Source organism: Macrosteles quadrilineatus, unplaced genomic scaffold, assembly GCF_028750875.1.
Source record: "Macrosteles quadrilineatus isolate MER2022 unplaced genomic scaffold, UCM_ALF_1.0 Scaffold_4__1_contigs__length_99947679, whole genome shotgun sequence".
Classification (NCBI taxonomy): Eukaryota; Metazoa; Arthropoda; class Insecta; order Hemiptera; family Cicadellidae; genus Macrosteles; species Macrosteles quadrilineatus.
In genome coordinates, this window is record NW_026542597.1 from 56,580,734 (window position 1) to 56,598,554 (window position 17,821).

The 17,821-nt window shown below is 36.4% G+C and overlaps 2 protein-coding genes across 2 annotated transcripts; one reads left to right on the plus strand and one right to left on the minus strand.

Annotated features, from left to right (window-relative positions):
- Positions 1-280: 280 nt before the first annotated feature.
- On the plus strand, positions 281-4,020 carry LOC128993580 (cytochrome c oxidase assembly factor 5-like). Its single transcript, XM_054417560.1, has 4 exons — positions 281-388; positions 1,631-1,760; positions 2,850-2,951; positions 3,886-4,020. Exons 2-4 carry the CDS (start codon positions 1,653-1,655, stop codon positions 3,925-3,927), a joined length of 252 nt encoding a protein of 83 aa, XP_054273535.1. The 5' UTR covers positions 281-388; positions 1,631-1,652; the 3' UTR covers positions 3,928-4,020.
- Positions 4,021-6,741: 2,721 nt separating this feature from the next.
- LOC128991850 (geranylgeranyl transferase type-2 subunit beta-like) lies at positions 6,742-13,935 on the minus strand. Its single transcript, XM_054415070.1, has 8 exons — positions 13,835-13,935; positions 12,440-12,547; positions 10,967-11,065; positions 10,345-10,443; positions 9,475-9,633; positions 9,157-9,301; positions 8,493-8,692; positions 6,742-7,231 (listed from the first exon to the last, which is right to left on the minus strand). The coding sequence occupies exons 1-8, from the start codon at positions 13,835-13,837 to the stop codon at positions 7,046-7,048; spliced, it is 999 nt and encodes a 332-aa protein (XP_054271045.1). The 5' UTR covers positions 13,838-13,935; the 3' UTR covers positions 6,742-7,045.
- Between the last annotated feature and the right edge of the window lie 3,886 nt (positions 13,936-17,821).

Genomic DNA, 17,821 nt, shown 5'->3' on the forward strand with positions numbered 1-17,821 from the left:
GGTTAGTGAGTTCCAGAGTTAGCCAATTCCGCGGACCCGAATTGTGCATCACGGGCACGGAGCGTCCCGTGAACCTTGCAAGAACTGGACTGGACCTAGAAGGATCAAACATTATCCTCCTAGGACTGGACTGGACTGGACTCACCCACAACCCACAGTGGGTTCAGCTTCAGCAGTCACTCTCACTAGTCAGTCCAGTAGTCAGTAGTCAGCGTCAGTCAGTTCTCTTCTCAGTTCAGTAGTCATTAGTCAAGTCAGAGTACTCAGAGTCAGCAGTCAGCTTCAGCTGTCGCTGTTACCTAACCTCAACCTAAAATTTCGATCTTAATAAACATTTAATTTTCAATAAAATTAACATTCAATCTTTAAAACTTTGATTACGTGTACAGTAAGTAATTTACCATACCTATATAATATATTAATTAGTGATATATAAACTCTAAATAGGCTTAGTTGATTGTTTTTTGATTATTTGTCTATTGATTATTTTTTTCGTCTAGGAAATCATTCCCTTTCCTTCTTCAGAATGTTTAACTAAAATATGTTGAATCTGTTTTGTTATAAATAAAATAGTCTAATTTCTAAAGCTTTTTTCTTCCATTGCCTGGGTCCACACAATCTTTCTTCCCACCTTTTTTAGGTTAGACCTTAGCTCAGATGCAAAACCATTGCATTACTCTGATGTAGTAAAATAATGTAAGTAAAATGTAGTATGTGTGCTCACTAATGTTGGTAAAATATTAATAGCAAACTTGGTACTTACGTATTATACGGAGGCCACTTATTTTACAGCGCGCTGCGGCGGTTGGGTTAAGTTGGGTTATCATAAATATGTTTGTAGAACTTTCCTAGTTTCGTTATGAATCGAACTATACGAGATGAGTCATAAAAACTTATGATAACCCAACCTAACCTAACCGCCGCAGCGCGCTGTAAAATAAGTGGCCTCCGTATAATACATAAGTACCGCGAACTTTATAAGATAGGCTGCAGCAAAGATAAGGCTGCTCTTTAGTTTACATCCTCCTACACTCATTTGAATGAAAAATATCAATACATAGATTCTTCGATACCTATATCGATTACCGTAAGGTATTTCATTCGGTTAGTTTGGCTAGGTTTTAACCTAACCAACCAAACTTGATATATCGAATGAAATCATCAATCGACCTATTCATCCAAATGAGTGTAGGATGTAGGCCTAAACTATAGTGCAGCCAAAGATAAGTAACCTTTTCCGAACCTAGCTTGAAATCGAGATAGGCTATTTAGTGACGTGGATAGCCCCCTTGCTAAGCTCTATGCCAGCTTATAGCATACGGTGGTGTAAGTTAGGTCATTGGGCTCATTTCATTTCCACTCTCCTCTACAGGTTACCTATGCCTATAGAACAGTTAATTCTACCTCCCGGGGGGAGGCCTAATATGTCATGGTCTACTAAGTTTTAGCCGTTTAGTAACTTAAACTGGACTTTTGTTGCCTGTCAATGTTTTCGGCTGGGAAGATTTCCAAAAGCAGCAAGCTATATCGAGACTATGTCCGATCAAACTATTTTTTAGCAAGACCTATTATCACTTAGGCCTTAAGATTTGAAAGAGGCCTAAGTTTATTTTTTATTTGATTTTTTCAGTTGAAGAAACCGTATTGTGAAGATGGGAATGAAATATGATGAGTCTGCTGAGTTAGCCGACCAATCATCTTGTGCTGGTGTTAGGGCAGATCTGAAGATGTGCCTTTTGGAATCTGAATGTTGTAAAGATGTAAGTTTTTTACAGTTTCCTTTTTTTTTGTGAATGAGCTTGTACCAAAGTTGGTTAATGTGGACGTTGTTTCAATTTAAGGTAAATATAATCATCTAGCCTAATAGGCTACGTAAAAACAACACCAAAACATTAAAAAAATTTGTTTCAACGAATGAGTTCAAATTTGTCTTACGTGCTTTGTGCAACTCTACTTGGCAAAGCCGATCAGTACCAGGCATTAACTTACAGTCAAAGCTTTGGAATTTATTTATCAACGGCCAACACCATTTCATCTCATTGCATAACATATAATAAACTAAGTGGAGCTTAATAGATCATACAAAACCAACAATAATATTACAAGCAAAACAATGATAAAACAAGAATAAATGTAACTGATAACATACTTACAATCTCCCTTCAACAGACCCCATTCTTAGCCCCCACAATATTTTATTACAATAGACATGCAATCAGCTGAATAGCCTAGCATAAAATTCTTGCATTAGGTCAAATGAGTTAGACCTACTGTAAATTTAAACACAGAAGAACATTGTTAAAATGTCTCTATCAAAGCACTTTTAGCAACAACCTATGAGTTAGCTAAAAGTAGCTTACTAAAACACAATTCAAAATTTGTCTTATGGGGTTAGAAACCAAAAATACAAAACAAATTGATAAAGTTAATCCTGTAAGAAAATCCTTTAACTAGGATAGGTACCAAGCTAGTTCCTGACTATATAGTCAATGCTAGTTCTAATTTAACCCTTGCCAACACCAGGAGTAACAAAATCACACCTGGTAACTGGTGGACTGAAATACCAGTAGACTCCTTCGACCCTAGAATACTAATCTCACAATACTATACCTCCTTGGCAAGATTGTAAATTTTCCCTTGCATCGTCATTGGCTACTACTAACGTCTGGACTGGCTAGAATATAGTGGTGAGGGAAGTAAAGAACACGGTGCTTGCTAACTAACTGGATTGGCCCAGACTAGAGGCCATTGGAGTCCTTAATTTACGGACAGCCCTCATAAGTAGCAAGTTCCGTTAACAGTTTTTTCCAACTTGAAGTCTTTTAAGAGAAATATTATGACCTTTTTAGAGAAAGAAAACTCCAAGGGAATGTTTGGAATCAAAAGACCCTCGAGTGCCGCAAGAATGTTTTGCTCTCCAAACCTTATTCTTTGAGTGCAAGAGATCAATGGTAAGAATGTATTGTTTAAGTTCATATTAACAGAGAACCTTAAAACAATATTATTATTGGAGCATTAAAAACACACTGTCAGGGTTAAAAGAACAGTATGAACTTTTGTTTAAGAATTCACCATCGACTTCTGATTATGTTCCAAGCTTGGGCTAGGCCTATGTCACAGTAATAACTAACACCCATTTTACCACTCTCTGTTAGTTGCAAAACTAAATTCGACAGTAAAAACAAATTAAAATACCTCATTTTAGAGTTGCTGATATAGCTCTGAGAGTTATGGGACGGGTGGCGTCGTCTTGTAATCCAGCAACTAGGAGGTCACGAATTGTGGATATTTATAGGCATGCACTGTGGATGCGATACTCCCTGGTGTGGATTAACGTCCTACTTTGTATGGTCGCCATTTAATAAGAAAGTATTTAAGTTGAGTTTTTATTTATTTTTTTTTTATAAAATAAGTGGAAGGGTATCTTATGACTTGTATTTTTCATTTCTGGAGTGTTTTTTGTTACCGAGATATATTTTTTAACGTAAAACTTTTACATACCATCAAAATAAAAACTACCCCTAAATTATTTTTAGTCATAATGATTATCATGTTTTTTTTTCATAGGCTAACACTTTTAATACTCTTTTCTTTAAATAATTAGTAAACTTAAACACCTACCGTATACTTTGTTCACAAAATTTAGGCAGTTTGGGATAAGAAGTCTATCACCTCCACCTGATCATACCTTTAAAACAATATATTCAACAGCTGTGGTTTGCCAAAATGTCAATCAGCTGCAGCATGGTACATTGATTTTTTTTTAAGTAGTGGGGGAACTTCTTCTCAAACCGCCTAAATTTTACGAATGGCAGTAGGCCTATAACAATATGTGTTGCTAATAAAAATATGTGCATTTTAATGATTATTCTTTTTATTTTCCAGCTTGACAATCGCACAAGGTTTCGTGGAAAAAAAGGATATTAAAAGAAAGCAAAATCAGTTCTTTGTACATAGGTTTATTTAATAGTAAGTGATTGTGTCTGTACAATAGTTTGTAAATATACGTTTTCGTTTTGACTTGGTTATTTTCTTTTTATCTTAAAGGCTGTGGTTTCCTAGACGCGTAATAGATGCGCTGCGTGTGCGCATCTAAGACGCAGAACACTTGTCTTATGTAGTTTTGTGTAAGCGGTTTCCTAGGCTGTGTATCTAATGCGCGGTCATCTAATACGCGTCCAATAGCTGCGTATTTGACCGACTGCTCTCAGAGCACTCGAATCTGAGTTACGCTGCGTTTTAGACATGTCTTGTACAATGGATTCGGAAGTAAATGTTGTACAGAAGGCAAAATTCTCCAACGACGAAAAAATTGATTGAATTTGTCTCTTCTAATGACATATTATGGAAATACTTTGTTCATACAATTAAAATTTTATAGTATTATATTTCATATCATTCGTTATGTGTGTTAATTTCCCCATAATGTGTGATTTTAATATTTAATCCTCTAAATGTTCCCTACAATTAATTTGTCCTCACATATTTTCTTATTGTTGTTACTGTATAAATAAATAAATAAACCTAATACTGACAAATATTCTTTTTAAGTCAGCACAACCAACTCCCAAATATAAGTGCCCCCATAATTATTTTAAGAACTCCTGAACATCTTAGTAATAACTATATATTAATTACTAGCATAGTACCATAGTACCCAAACTTCTTACGGAGTTGGCGTAAAAGTATAAAATTATTATTGCAGTTATACTTGTAAAAGGTATTTTCATCGATTCGGTAAATCCCGAATAGGTAAATATAATAACAGTAAAAGCAAAGTTTGACAAGGTAAATTAAGATTTATTGTTTTCATTTTAAATTGACATGTTTGCTTTAACACTACAGTTAAAAGATGTGAGAGGACCACGTACAGTTCCTAACATGTACTTTTCACTGCTTACGCTTCTTCAAAGCTCTTAATGCCAAAATATCCATTTCATTATCTAAATCATCGTATAACATCATAGTAGCCACTAGTAATCTCTCCCATGAACTTATGTTACGCACCAACCATGTGTATTGTACGCAGTCTAGGAAACCACTCTCGGCAGCTGCGTTTTGGGACCTGGATAAAAAATGTGGATAAATAAAGATATGGATAAAAAACGCGTCTAGGAAACCACAGCCTAAGTTGTTTTTGAGTCCCCATGTTGGTATAGTCATTGACTGAGCAACGCAAGTAGACTTTTCATTAAATTTGGAAGATTGTTCTTCGTGTCTAGTTCATGTACTTCAACACTGATATCACTGGTGTAGAAGAAATTTTATTTATATTATTTTAGGGTTATTTAGATGATTTGTGCTCTACTGTTTGGTTATATAACAAGGCGACCAGTTATTATTTATGATTAGATAATTTTATTTGGCTTAACAAAGTTTTAAATGACTAAAATAACAAGAAACAAATTGGAAATAAAACACGACCTCTACAGTGCGTACAGAATTAACAATAAGATTGGCTTCAGCTGTTCCATAAGAATGAAAATCTACCAAGGGAGTATGTTTTATCTTTGACTATGAATACAACTAACTAGACAATATATCCCCATGTTAAATTTGTAGCCAGTTTTGTGCTGATCTAAATTACTGATTTATGTCGAAAACAAAACCTTTTCTATCAATTCAAACTAGCACCGATTGACTAGCGGCGTTCAATGACTTATTGTGAGCTTTAGCAACTGTTATGACCCATCAACTTGGCCAGCAACAAAAAATAAGGTAGAAAATAGTTTTAGTCACCTGTGACTGACTGGCTCACACAACTACGTTCTTATTTAACAAAATATTGGCTACATCTGGTCCATATAGATGGAACGTCTACTTCAGTATCCAATATTTAATGGTTTTATTTATGGTATAATACCATTGACTATACACAGAATTGACTAGTACCCATCTACAGCTCAGGCTACTGTAAATAATAACTACACGTGATTTGATTTTTGACTATTAGATGCCTGCACAACTAAAAGTGTCTAAGACCTTTTATTCACTACCATATTCATTGAATCATAACAAAAGTAGGGAAAATAAATTCAAATCATCGTTGAAATGAGTGCTGTCAGTACCCTACCCTACACGAAACTAAATAATCTAGGCCTACATGACAAAAGATGTTTTTCTGCATCAAACTACAGAATGTTCAAATTATTGTTAAGAATAAGCATACAAAATAGGTTTACGTCGTCAATCGTCTCGGGCGACTAGTTTCAAACTAATCTTTCATTTCAGGCCCTTGTTGTCTAACATAAAATTATTTAAACATGATGACGTCGACAAAATACCCAAAATTTGTGTATATATAAGATTTAACACACACGGATACATTAAGTTAACGTTAACGAGAAATATGCGGCTGGCCATAACATTAACTACGAACACGACACAACTACCTCTGTGGAAATGGACAGACTTCAGTTCATATAATTTCAATCATAAATTTGTCTGGTAAGCACTTCTGTTTTAGAGCTTGATATTGAATCCAATATTTTATACAAACTTTAAATACAATTTAGCATAAATCTGGCAGTTAATTTCATTCATACAAACTTAATTTTAAAATGTTAGGACTAACGACTAACATTGTTGTATTCCTCAAATACTGTTGGAAAAAACATAATTTAAATTCAATATGGCAAAAAAAATATAAAATATATATATATATTCTTAATATATTTTTGCATAAAATATGTAATTAAGTTAAATTCAATTAATTGCTAAAGAGAAGGAAAAATCCTGTACTATAAACAAGTAAATACATTTATTTTGCAATAGTTTACAAAGAAATATATAGTAAACATTCTATATAAATATTTCAGCTGTTATCAGTAAAACGGTAAAACGCATCACAAATACTTGTTTATTTACTAAATAATACAAATGTTATTTTATATAATAGGCTCGACTGGTTTGTGAGATTATATAATATGTATGATCAATGACCATAAATAAATAAACACTGAAAAAACTTTAAAGTCACAGTCCACTTATAGTGGTGGTGAATTTCAGTAAGTAGATTTACATTTGAGTTGCGTTAATGTTGGTATTAAACCACAAGTTGTTGTGGCCGCAGACCCAGTCTGTCTATGACGCTTTGAGGCATGCAGTACGTAGGGTTGACTTGAGCCAACTCCGTGTTGCCGAGTAAACTGAGAGCTGCCACTCCGAACAATGTGTGGAATGGATCTGGCATGTCACCTGGCCGATCACTGAATCCCCCCGTCTCGGCGTCCTGAATAAGATATTTTAAATTACAAACAAGCATCATAAATAACCCCCGCCACATCAAACCTGCAGCTTAACACGTTCAGTACTGATTACATCAATTGATGTAGTTGCGCAAGCCCCACTACATTAGTTCAGTATGAGCTCAGCCATTGCTGGGGAATGTGAGCTTTATTTTGGTGTAGGTTGGTACTGCAAGTTCCCGTAAAATCCCATCTGACAATGCTTTAGTCTTGGTTTCAGGAATTTTCTCTCTTCAAGCCATATTACAAAGCCACTGACTACTGATCCAGGCAGTTCTGCTACCTTTGGGTGTTTTAGGGAACTACGTCCAATCTCGGGGTAACGTTGTACAATCGCCGCTGCTCTTTTGTTAATCGTCAGATTGAAATATTTGAATGCCAATTGCGTTCGCTGTTATGGTACCGCGCCGGGGCTTTGCCTGGGCCTCGCCGCCATTGGCGAGCGCCTGTTGGAATGCCTGCCGCACTGAACGTGTTAAGCGAATCTCAATTAGTATAATTTAGTGATGTGCGTATCGATACGGATATTGATAAAAGGACTGGGAAATATTTTGTATAGATACATGGGAACGTATCGATATGACCATATCGATACACCTATAAACAATATCATATTGTTTATTTATTAATATAAATCTAATTTTTAAGGTAAGTAACCTTTCCTCCCAGTTTCCTCCCCTAACATTTGAGGGGAGTAGTACACTTTGAAGGGAGGGGTACCTTTAGTAGTGGAAATTTGTTATTTTACCCTACCACCCTCAAAAACACTGATAGAACATGTATTTTTAGCTATTTTTTGCAAATAACCTCATACCTAGGATCATCATCATTAATGGAAGTGGCACCCTCATTATCCATATCATATTATTAAATGTGTATGTAAGCCTACTCACCACAATTATAAGTACTTTTTCCATAATTTTCTATAAGCTCTACATTAATTTAGCCTCTCTTTAGTCTTAATTTCAAACAGAGATCTATTGTGCTGCCTCATACATAGCTTGTTTGGATCCATTTGGTTAGAACAGGCACCTACATTGTCTAGTACAATTTTGGTGTATAGCCTAGCGTCTCAGACAGTGTGAGAGGTTTAATTTATAAGCACATTCACAAATTCAACAGGTTTGGATTTTTTTATTCAAAAACTTGTTCCTCCATATCATGTACAACTGGGACAAAAGAAACACACTCGTGTGTACATATTAAAACACAAGGGAAAATGACTAACGACAACGAAAACGTCACCTGACAAGCCAAAATAAACTGCTGTAGACTCTGTTTGTGTACCCAGTGTAGCCGTCCCAACATGGTGAGGGAGGCAAGGACCCACCACGAGTAGCACACATCGGGAAGTTTCTCCGGACGTCCATTGAGTCCACCAGAGGGTAGTTGCCGCTCACTCAACCACCAGCCCAACAAGTCTCCGTCAATACTCTCCAACTTGCCTAAAAGTAGCAAAATACCAAAGTAACATCTAATAGTTGTTGCTAGTCTAGTGGTTAGCATCTCGTACTTCAATACAAGGAGTACCAATTTGAATCTCGGCATATCCACAAAAGTTACCTGGTTGGGTTTGAACAGCTTTCCCTTACAAGGGTTTTTAACTCTTACGAAATTACACTTGCGATGACCTTTAAAGACAAAATACAGTAGAGCTTAAATTATTTGATTATTTCACCTAAACCAGCCAGTAGCAGCATATTGTTTAACAAATAGTTATATTTTCATAAATTTCAAGATAAAATAACTTATAATATTAGGTTTTACAAAACATTTCATAAGAGAAGAGCCAAAGTTTTACAATACTACACAAATGAAATATGTTCCAAGCAGATAGACTCTAGTGGGAGCTGCAACACACTACCATAAGATTTTCTTCTGCTATTTTGAAGGAGAAATTTCAACATACCGGTGATAGAAAGAAAGCCAACAGAGCAGTAGATTAGGCCTGCATGACTCTCGGAGCCCGGCCGAGAGCCAAAGCCACCATCAAAGTTGCGACACGACAGCACAAACTCCACAGCCTTTTCCACATCAATGGCATCCAACCGACCCTGAATCAACAAAAGGTAAATTTATAACCCCACCAACTTCAAATTTACTCCAAAGGAAAAGTTTAATACAAATAATGATAAGAAACGGTTTGCTAGGAAAACAGTCATTTTTAAACTAACAAATAGTTTAGATATTAAAAATGGATAAAAAAAACAATCTGAAAGGCACTCACCAAGAGTGAAAGACAGTTGACAGCACAGAATGAGAACCTGGAGTCTACTTCGCCCCACTTGTCTCCAACAAAGCTACCGTCGGGCTGCTGCAAGCTCACCACGTAACTAACCAACTTGTCTACCGGTAACACATCCACACAGTCCAACAAACATGCAATCTGAAACCAGTCAAGCTATGACATATTTGTAGATCCCCTCATATCCAACCTTGACATATCTAACTCCTCAGGATATACGAACGACCATATACATTTGGTTAACTGAAAGACCAATAATTGCGGAGGTTGCCGTGGTCGTGGAGACGATTAACAGTGTCACCGAGATTAGAAGATATGTAAGCGAGTGCCGCCACGGTCTCGGGAGATAATTACTGTACCGAGTCTGCGAGACAGGTTCGTTCTGTTTGTGGTTGTTGCCGTAGTCGCGATAGATGATTATACCGATGTCGCGGAGACCATAAGATATGCTCACGGGTATTGCTTGTGGAGTGTTTGTGCGCAGAAACTTTTTGCCGTTTCAAACTTGGCCTGGTTCCGTCGTGGTCGGATATGAGTGGTTCTACTGTACTGTAATATGCAAAAAAAAAAAACACCCGACCATATTAAGTAAGTTAAAATTTCACACTAGAGGAAACTCAGGCGTTTTGCGACTCAGTGACTTCCCAACACTGTACAATCAAATTAGGCCTATAGCAATCAAATATTTTTGAAACTGAAGCAACAAATATTAAAGAACGCTTTATAGGGTTAGTCCCACTCGAGCTCAATGAATTATCGAGTATATGAGGTAAATAGAGAGTCTTAGAAAAATATATAAACTGCAATAAATAAGTAAATAGTTTAGCTAGGTGAAAGGCAATGCAAACAGACCTGAACAGCACTGAGAGTATAGAGCAGGTGAGGATCGTGCCCAACACTGGCGCTAATGCCACCACTGTCGTCTACACATTGCTTGAGAAAACTAACCACCTGTAGACAAATGCACTGGTAAGTTATGTGAACTATGCTTAACACATTTACTGTCAGGTCACACAAAACCCCTCATACAGAGGAGTGTGGTGGCTGGTAGGCAACATGTTAACCAACTAAGTAAATTAATCAAATAAACCAATGATGGATAATAACATTCAAAAATTAGTATTGTTAGGGCCTAACACATGGTAGAGCCCTACTAATGCTAAATGTTCCTTGTTTATGAACATGTTTTGATCAAATTTGGTAAATGTATTTATTATTTATTTCCTACAAATACAGTTTAATTATTTTCCATAAAAATAACATTGGAATTTTAATTTACATTTTTTTTTACTTTCTCCCCCTATACCTACCATAGTTTATGGAGAAAGTATTGTTTTTGTCAAGTACTCTTGGGACATCAAAATGAAAAGTAAATCGGTCCCGGGCTTAGGTCCTAGATCCTATCACCTATGGTAATAGCTATTTCCCTATAGGGGAATTCGCTAATAAAAAAGGGATTAAATTTAGTACATGCCTGTTGACGATCCATCTGAGCCAGACTGTTCATGAGGGACATGGCGGTGAGGCCCCAATACATGCCAGACATACGGAGGTATTCTGTCATGCAGTATTCCTATGATAAACAAAGCCACTATCAATGAAATGGCCCATCACAATTGATGATAGCAAGAACAATAACAGCCACGTAAGGTCTGAAAAGGTAAAAGTAGTAATTGTAAACCCATTCAGCAAACTATTACAGCCCATCTAATCTTACAAAGATTCAAATGACTGAAGCACAGGTAAAATAAACCTCCAAGGCCTTTTACCTACTTCGCACAAAGCGCTGATTGTCCTTGGGCTTTAGATATTTGATTAGTTTCCATTACAAACAAACCAACCTTGAAAGCCTTTACTTTCAATAAGAAATTCAATATTTTGTCTGTACAGTAGGGTCGCCACCTGGGAATCCATTTTCGTGAGGAGGGCTGTTTTGTAAACATGTTTACATCATACTACACAGAAACAAGGTACTTTTCCATCCGTATTGATAGGCTGGAAAGTTGCCCTTTGCCGTGCCTACTCGGAAAAGTAACGTTATGTACTTTGCACTTAGTCAGCTGATGAAATAAACAGCTAATTGAACGGCAACTGTCATGCTCGTACGGTAAAACACCACTTACCGGGCTAGTAACGTGATATACTAAACCCACAGCTAGAATGGCCCATGGTGGAAGGAAAAAACATAGGTGTAATACTCCTGTCATATGCTGAAGTCACTCAGATTACAAACGCCATTTCACTCATTAGAAATAAAATTAAACAATTTTAACAATCAATTTAAAACAAATATATACTTATATGGTAGTTACAATCAGGTGATTTTCTGTTAGCAATCTGGGTGACGTCAGCAAATTACGGTATCACACCTATGTATTTTCCTTCCACCATGAGAATGGCCAGTTTGTATTTAGTTACCAAACAAGTCAAAGGTAATATAAGACTAGCTAGGCAATTAGTGCCAATGTGTAACAAAGCACAAACGATAACAGCTGTTTATACACTTAATGCCCATCAAATTGTGACAGTTATGAAAAGTTATTATTCTGAGCTGTCTCCGGTCATATTGTGGCACTGGCTATCAAAGCACTGGCTATCAAAGCACAAAATGAGTGTTGGCAAAATAAAACAGCCTAAAGAAATTATAGGTAGGCTACATTAATATATTGACCAAAAATTAGTTAGGCTAATACACGAGTAATAGGTTACTATTGTCGGGACCACGTAAGTTTGCAGTTGAGGGAGGAGCTTATCTACCATATGGTTTTGAATGAACCAATGAGAACCGTGCGGTGTTGCCAAATCTAATAATACCAGCTGATTTGAAAATATTGCTTAGTATGTTTTAATTAGTGTTGTCAAAGGGTGATGTGGCAACGTCACACTAGCCTTGTCTTGTGATTGGCTGCCGCCAACTGCAAACTTACGTGGTCCCGACTCTACTTACATATTCATCTTTGTTAGTTCCATAGGCAGCTATATACTCTATATGTTTCTTGAGAAGTAAAGTCTTCGGTTGACTGTCATTAAGTGTTACATCCTTTAGCAAATTTGCCTAAAAACAATAATTAAAAGTGAAAGAGAACTACCGTTGTTAGTTGGTTTGTACAACTTTATTATTGTAAAAGTAAACAATGTAACTTAATTATAAAATCTTTACAAATAGACCTTTCTAACTTTAATGCTTTACTAGTAAATATAACAAATAACTGGAGTGTCAATATTTTTTTTTTTTTTTTTTGTCCTAGGACGCTAGGCACGAGCCCGGGATTGTTTTTGAGGCCTAGCCTCTTCTTATGAACTAACCTAATCATTTCATCGTTGACCCATAAAGCCATGTCAGCTGATATGTTTCAATTTGTTATTATCAATATATCGGATAGAAAAATAAAATATCGATATATCGAAAAGAAATCATCGATAATAATGAATGTTCCCTTTAACAGGATAGTACAGTATTCACTACCTATTTAGTTTAATCCCGCCATAACGACTACTATAGTACAAAATGATATCATTTTGTCATTATTTTCATTTTGTCTTTGGCTGCTAAACATGGAGCAAATTAACTTAGGGCCTATCTTATATTGAAAAATTCTATGTTAAACTCAAAACAACATACCTTCTGGAAACTAAACTTACACCAAAAACAAAACTAAGTAGCCTAATAGGACAATTTTCGCCTAGGGATGAGCATTGATAGTCGAAGCTTTCAAAATATCGATGTTTTTCTATTCTTTTTTGTTCAATGTTTTAGCTTAAGTTACTTATAGGCTACATTGATGGTAGCTTACCGATGTTTTTGGCCAAGTATTGAGATATCAATGTTTTCTATTACTGGAGAGTACTTACAGTGAGCAGACCAAATAACTTACTGAAAAACATAATATTTTCGCAATTATGTTATCGGTACATCGATGGTTGACGCCGATGTAACTATCAATGGTGAACATAGTGGGGTAGACTTCCCTATCTGTTGTCAAAAACAACCGAATTAAAATATTGATCGATATAGGCCTATCGTTTGGTTAGTTAAGTAAGGTCAACCTTACTTAACCTTGCTTACTTAACCTGTAAGAAAATCTTACAGCCTTATATAGGCTAAGTTAGAATGAAACAATCGAATAACTTAATCAATATTTTCATTCGGTTGTTACAGATACGGAAGTTTACCCCATAGTGGTTGACATATCTATGCTCATCGCTAGTTTGTTTGGCCCCCTTTAAAAAAACCCACAAAACAAAAGTCTAACCTACAAAGTCTAACTTACTTGGGTTAAGAGAGGAGTTAACTCTTCAGGTGAAAACTTAATTTACTAATTGGGTTAAAAATTTTGCTTACCATTTTAAAGAATGCTGTACGTATATTGTTTGCTGAGCTACATTAAAATCTTCTACTAGAGAAGTCTGGATGATCGGTTTACAATTTTGTGAAAATGAAATAATGTAAACATTGAGAATATTGAGATTGGATTGAATTGAATCGACATCGACATTCGACAGCGACAATACCAATCACCTCACTTCAGTCTTTTTCAGTCACTTCACTACTCTACTTACTCACTTCCACTTCACTTTAGGCTTCCTTCCTTGCACAGACAGATTTAAATAAAGCAGATAGAACGATAGAACAGATACATTTAACATTACATTCGATACATTTAACATACGTTTATGCAGTACAAACGAGCTCTAGCGACACTACTAAATAACTAAAGCTGGGTTTTCCTAGGCGCGGAGTCGGCTAGCGGAGAGAGGAACGCGGAGAGCGGAATTGAAATTAACATGGCATTCGCGATCCGCTCCGCTTCTAGGAAAACAGTAACATTAAATTGCCTAAGACAAGTGGAGTCCGCTCTCCGCGTTCCTCTCTCCGCTCTCCGCTTCCGCGTCTAGGAAAACCCGGCTGAAACTGAAACAATTAACGAACTAAGGGATAGGTTACAGTGTAGAAGGAAGTATGGTACAGATTGTACAGATAGAATGTTAACTTTGGCGAACACCAGTATTCTAGCCAAACAACAAAAAACAGCGTGCTTTTATTAATCCGTAATCCGTGCACGCTTAAAAATAAGTTGGCAACACTTAAAAATATCACGCCTACGATCAGCTGGTGCAGCGTTTCCCATTTCGTTGTTCGTTTAAAGTTTGGATTTAACCAAACCTAAAAACGTGTTGTACAGTGTTTGAAAGACTAATTAGTTAATATGATTTATAGTAACTGTAGGAGAAATAACTTATATTTGTAACACGAACTTCGCCCACTAGTTACAAAAATAACTATTTCTTACAACCTGACAAAGCAGGCTTCCTTGCGGAGTCTTTTCACACCACAAATCGTGGGTCAGGTTGGTGGTCGGCTCCTCGGCTGGTCGCTGACGCTGACCTTGATGGACGCGGCCTTTGCGCGTTCCCCTTCATGACTGATTAAAGCACGCAAAATAGCTAATTGCAGCATTTACTTACTTTTGCAGCACTCATTTGTCTTTGTCGCACTCGCACTCGCACACCAGGACTAGCTCTAGCAAGCTGATCGATTTAGCAGTGATGCCAATGTCCAATACACATTACACACGTGCCTACAAGCAATCTGTTTTATGTTAATATCTTAAGTCAAATCAATGGTGCTAAGCCTAATCTATATTATTAAAAGAATTTGTTAAATTTTTGTATTCAGCTAATCGATCCCTAAATATTTATTTTTATAGTCATATTAGCTGCTACTTTTTGTTGTTAATTTTGTAGTAAATTGTGCTCAACGGTATTTATCCGCTTAGTTGTTCTACGCCCCTTTTGTTCTGTATTACTGTAATATTGTAATATGCTCGTTTTAGATTATTTATTTTTGTTGGTAAACATTGTTGTTAGGTGTTGTTAGGACTCTTTTGCTGACTCTCTTGTACTATAGTTCGGCCGCTTAGAAAACGACCTGCGCGCTTATGCTAAACCAATGCTGGAGGGCAGAGGCGGCGTTTAGGGGGGGCCAGGGGGGGCAGTTGCCCCCCCACTTTCATAAGGAATATTTATTAAAATTATAAAATAGAATTATATCAACAATAAATCAAGATTTCGCCCCCCCCCCCACCTCTCAAGCCCAATCGCCGCCACTGCTGGAGGGGGTCGTTTTCTAAGCGGCCGAACTATAGTCACGAAAATAGGGGTTTTCATCATTTTCCGTCTCTCTAAATTTACTTCCGCTCGACCTCTCGATTAGTTCTCCATTTATCCACTACGTGCGCTAATGTTTTGTTAGGTTTATTTTCATGAATAAGCTATATTTTCATTGTTGTACAATCTAAATGTATACAGAAACCATTGAGGATAGCTCAGTGAAGGGACAGAAACAGGCGTTTGTTTTGCTGTGTTTTAGTACTGTCAATGAGTTTGTGTATTCATTGGTACTGTGCTTGTTTGAAATAGCTCAAACTGCCTAATATCATCTAACTTTCACGATGATTTGATGAAAACAGCTTCAGAGGTAATTAATCACTTAGGCCTACTTCCACCAGAGAAATCAGGGGAAAGATATGAGGAGGATTACAGAAACTTTACTAACGGGTGCAAATTACAGAATATGCTAAGTAATATGTAAGTGAGAAAGTAGTTATTAATCAGAAAAAATCCATTATCATGAAACCATATGTGAAGTAGATTTCAAAGATAAAGAGTGGCCTAAAACTACTTTAATACTACTGAGGAATGTTAATCTGTATGTTTGTATTTTTGCGTCATGAAAAGTATCTTTCATATAACTCGTACCAAAAGCATTTTGCAACACTTGCTCCAGTGGACTCGTCCTTTATTTTCACCTTGTAAGTGAAAATAACTCTCACATGCTCAGTGGCGGATCTAGAACAGTCACAAGGAGGGGGGGCAAACCAGGGGACCTAGGGGGGTTTGGGGGTACCCCTCCGAAAAAAATTGTGTATACTAAGTCCCCAACATGGCAGTTTTATACCATTTCTTTGTCCAAAGTTGATGTGACAAATTATTTTTCGCAATTTGTATGCTACTGTATTACAAATAGTAAAAAAATATATGTATATGTACATGCCTGAGGGGGGCCTGTCGCCCCCTTCGCCCCCCCCCCCTGTGGAACCGCCACTGCACATGCTCGGCTTCACCTCGCACTTGAAATTTGGTCACACATGAAACTTGACCACACGCCGGAAAATGCCACTTTTGGTCCTAGTAATGAAATATACGCTGCTACAGTATTTTGTAAGCTTAAATATCCTCTATCCTCACTTTGTATGGACTATACATTTACCAACTTATTAATGCTTGTGAAAAATTATGTAAAGCACATATGTCAAATACTACTTTTTTAAACATTTCAACAAATTGTACATACAATTAATTCAGTAAAGGCTACATCAGTATACAGAACATTAGGATTACAGGGATATTGTTTTGAAATTATGAAGTAAAGCAAAAATTAAAACTAATTACGAATTTCTCTTGAAATAGAAATTTATTAACAGTAAATTAACACAACTATTTTACATAGGTACTAACAAGTTTCATAATCACTTTTTTATTTGTAAGCATTATAGTAACGAGACTATTCAAATTAAAAAAGGTTTACAAAATGTATGATAAAAATATAGTTCAAATACTTTTATTGTACGTAACTACAGTACTGTACATCAGGTCCACAACCAAAACTATTTTTGGATTAAATCCTAGATAAATTGAATAAAAATCTATCCAAATCCATTGATTGGTTCTGGAAAAGACCAAATGACAATGTTTCAGGTTATTTCCAAATAGATAAGATGCATTTATGAAACACCTTTTTACACTATTGTCTGTAGCATTACTGCATCAGGAGCCATGTTGTTTGTATTTGTTATTGTTACAATTTAAGAACTAAGTTACTTTGGGTAATTTAAAAACTGTAATTAGATAGGTAACCCATTTAGACTAGGCGCACACAGGCGACTGAGTGTAGCAACAGTTAGTCAACCAAAGTGTTCACCATTGTTTTAAATTGGAGTGCGCACACCAAGGAAACATTCGATTTACAGTCGGGCAACTGTTGTTTCCGTTCCGGGGCCAAATTTACCAGAGACAGCTCCGCGACTCAATTGTCACGGGAGTGTAGCTCAAGGATTGGTATCCAATCCATTGAAACAAATCTAGACGCACACACATACAACTAGTGTCGCTCAGTCTCAGTCGGCTACCGTCACTTGTTTTCACACTCTTGGTTAATTGTTGTGTAAAGTTTGTTTGGAAAAAGTATATTATTAAGTATGAGTAGTGTGCATGTTGAGAAGGCATTGAAAACTATTCTGATGTTAATTTGATGAAGAAGTTGTGTGAG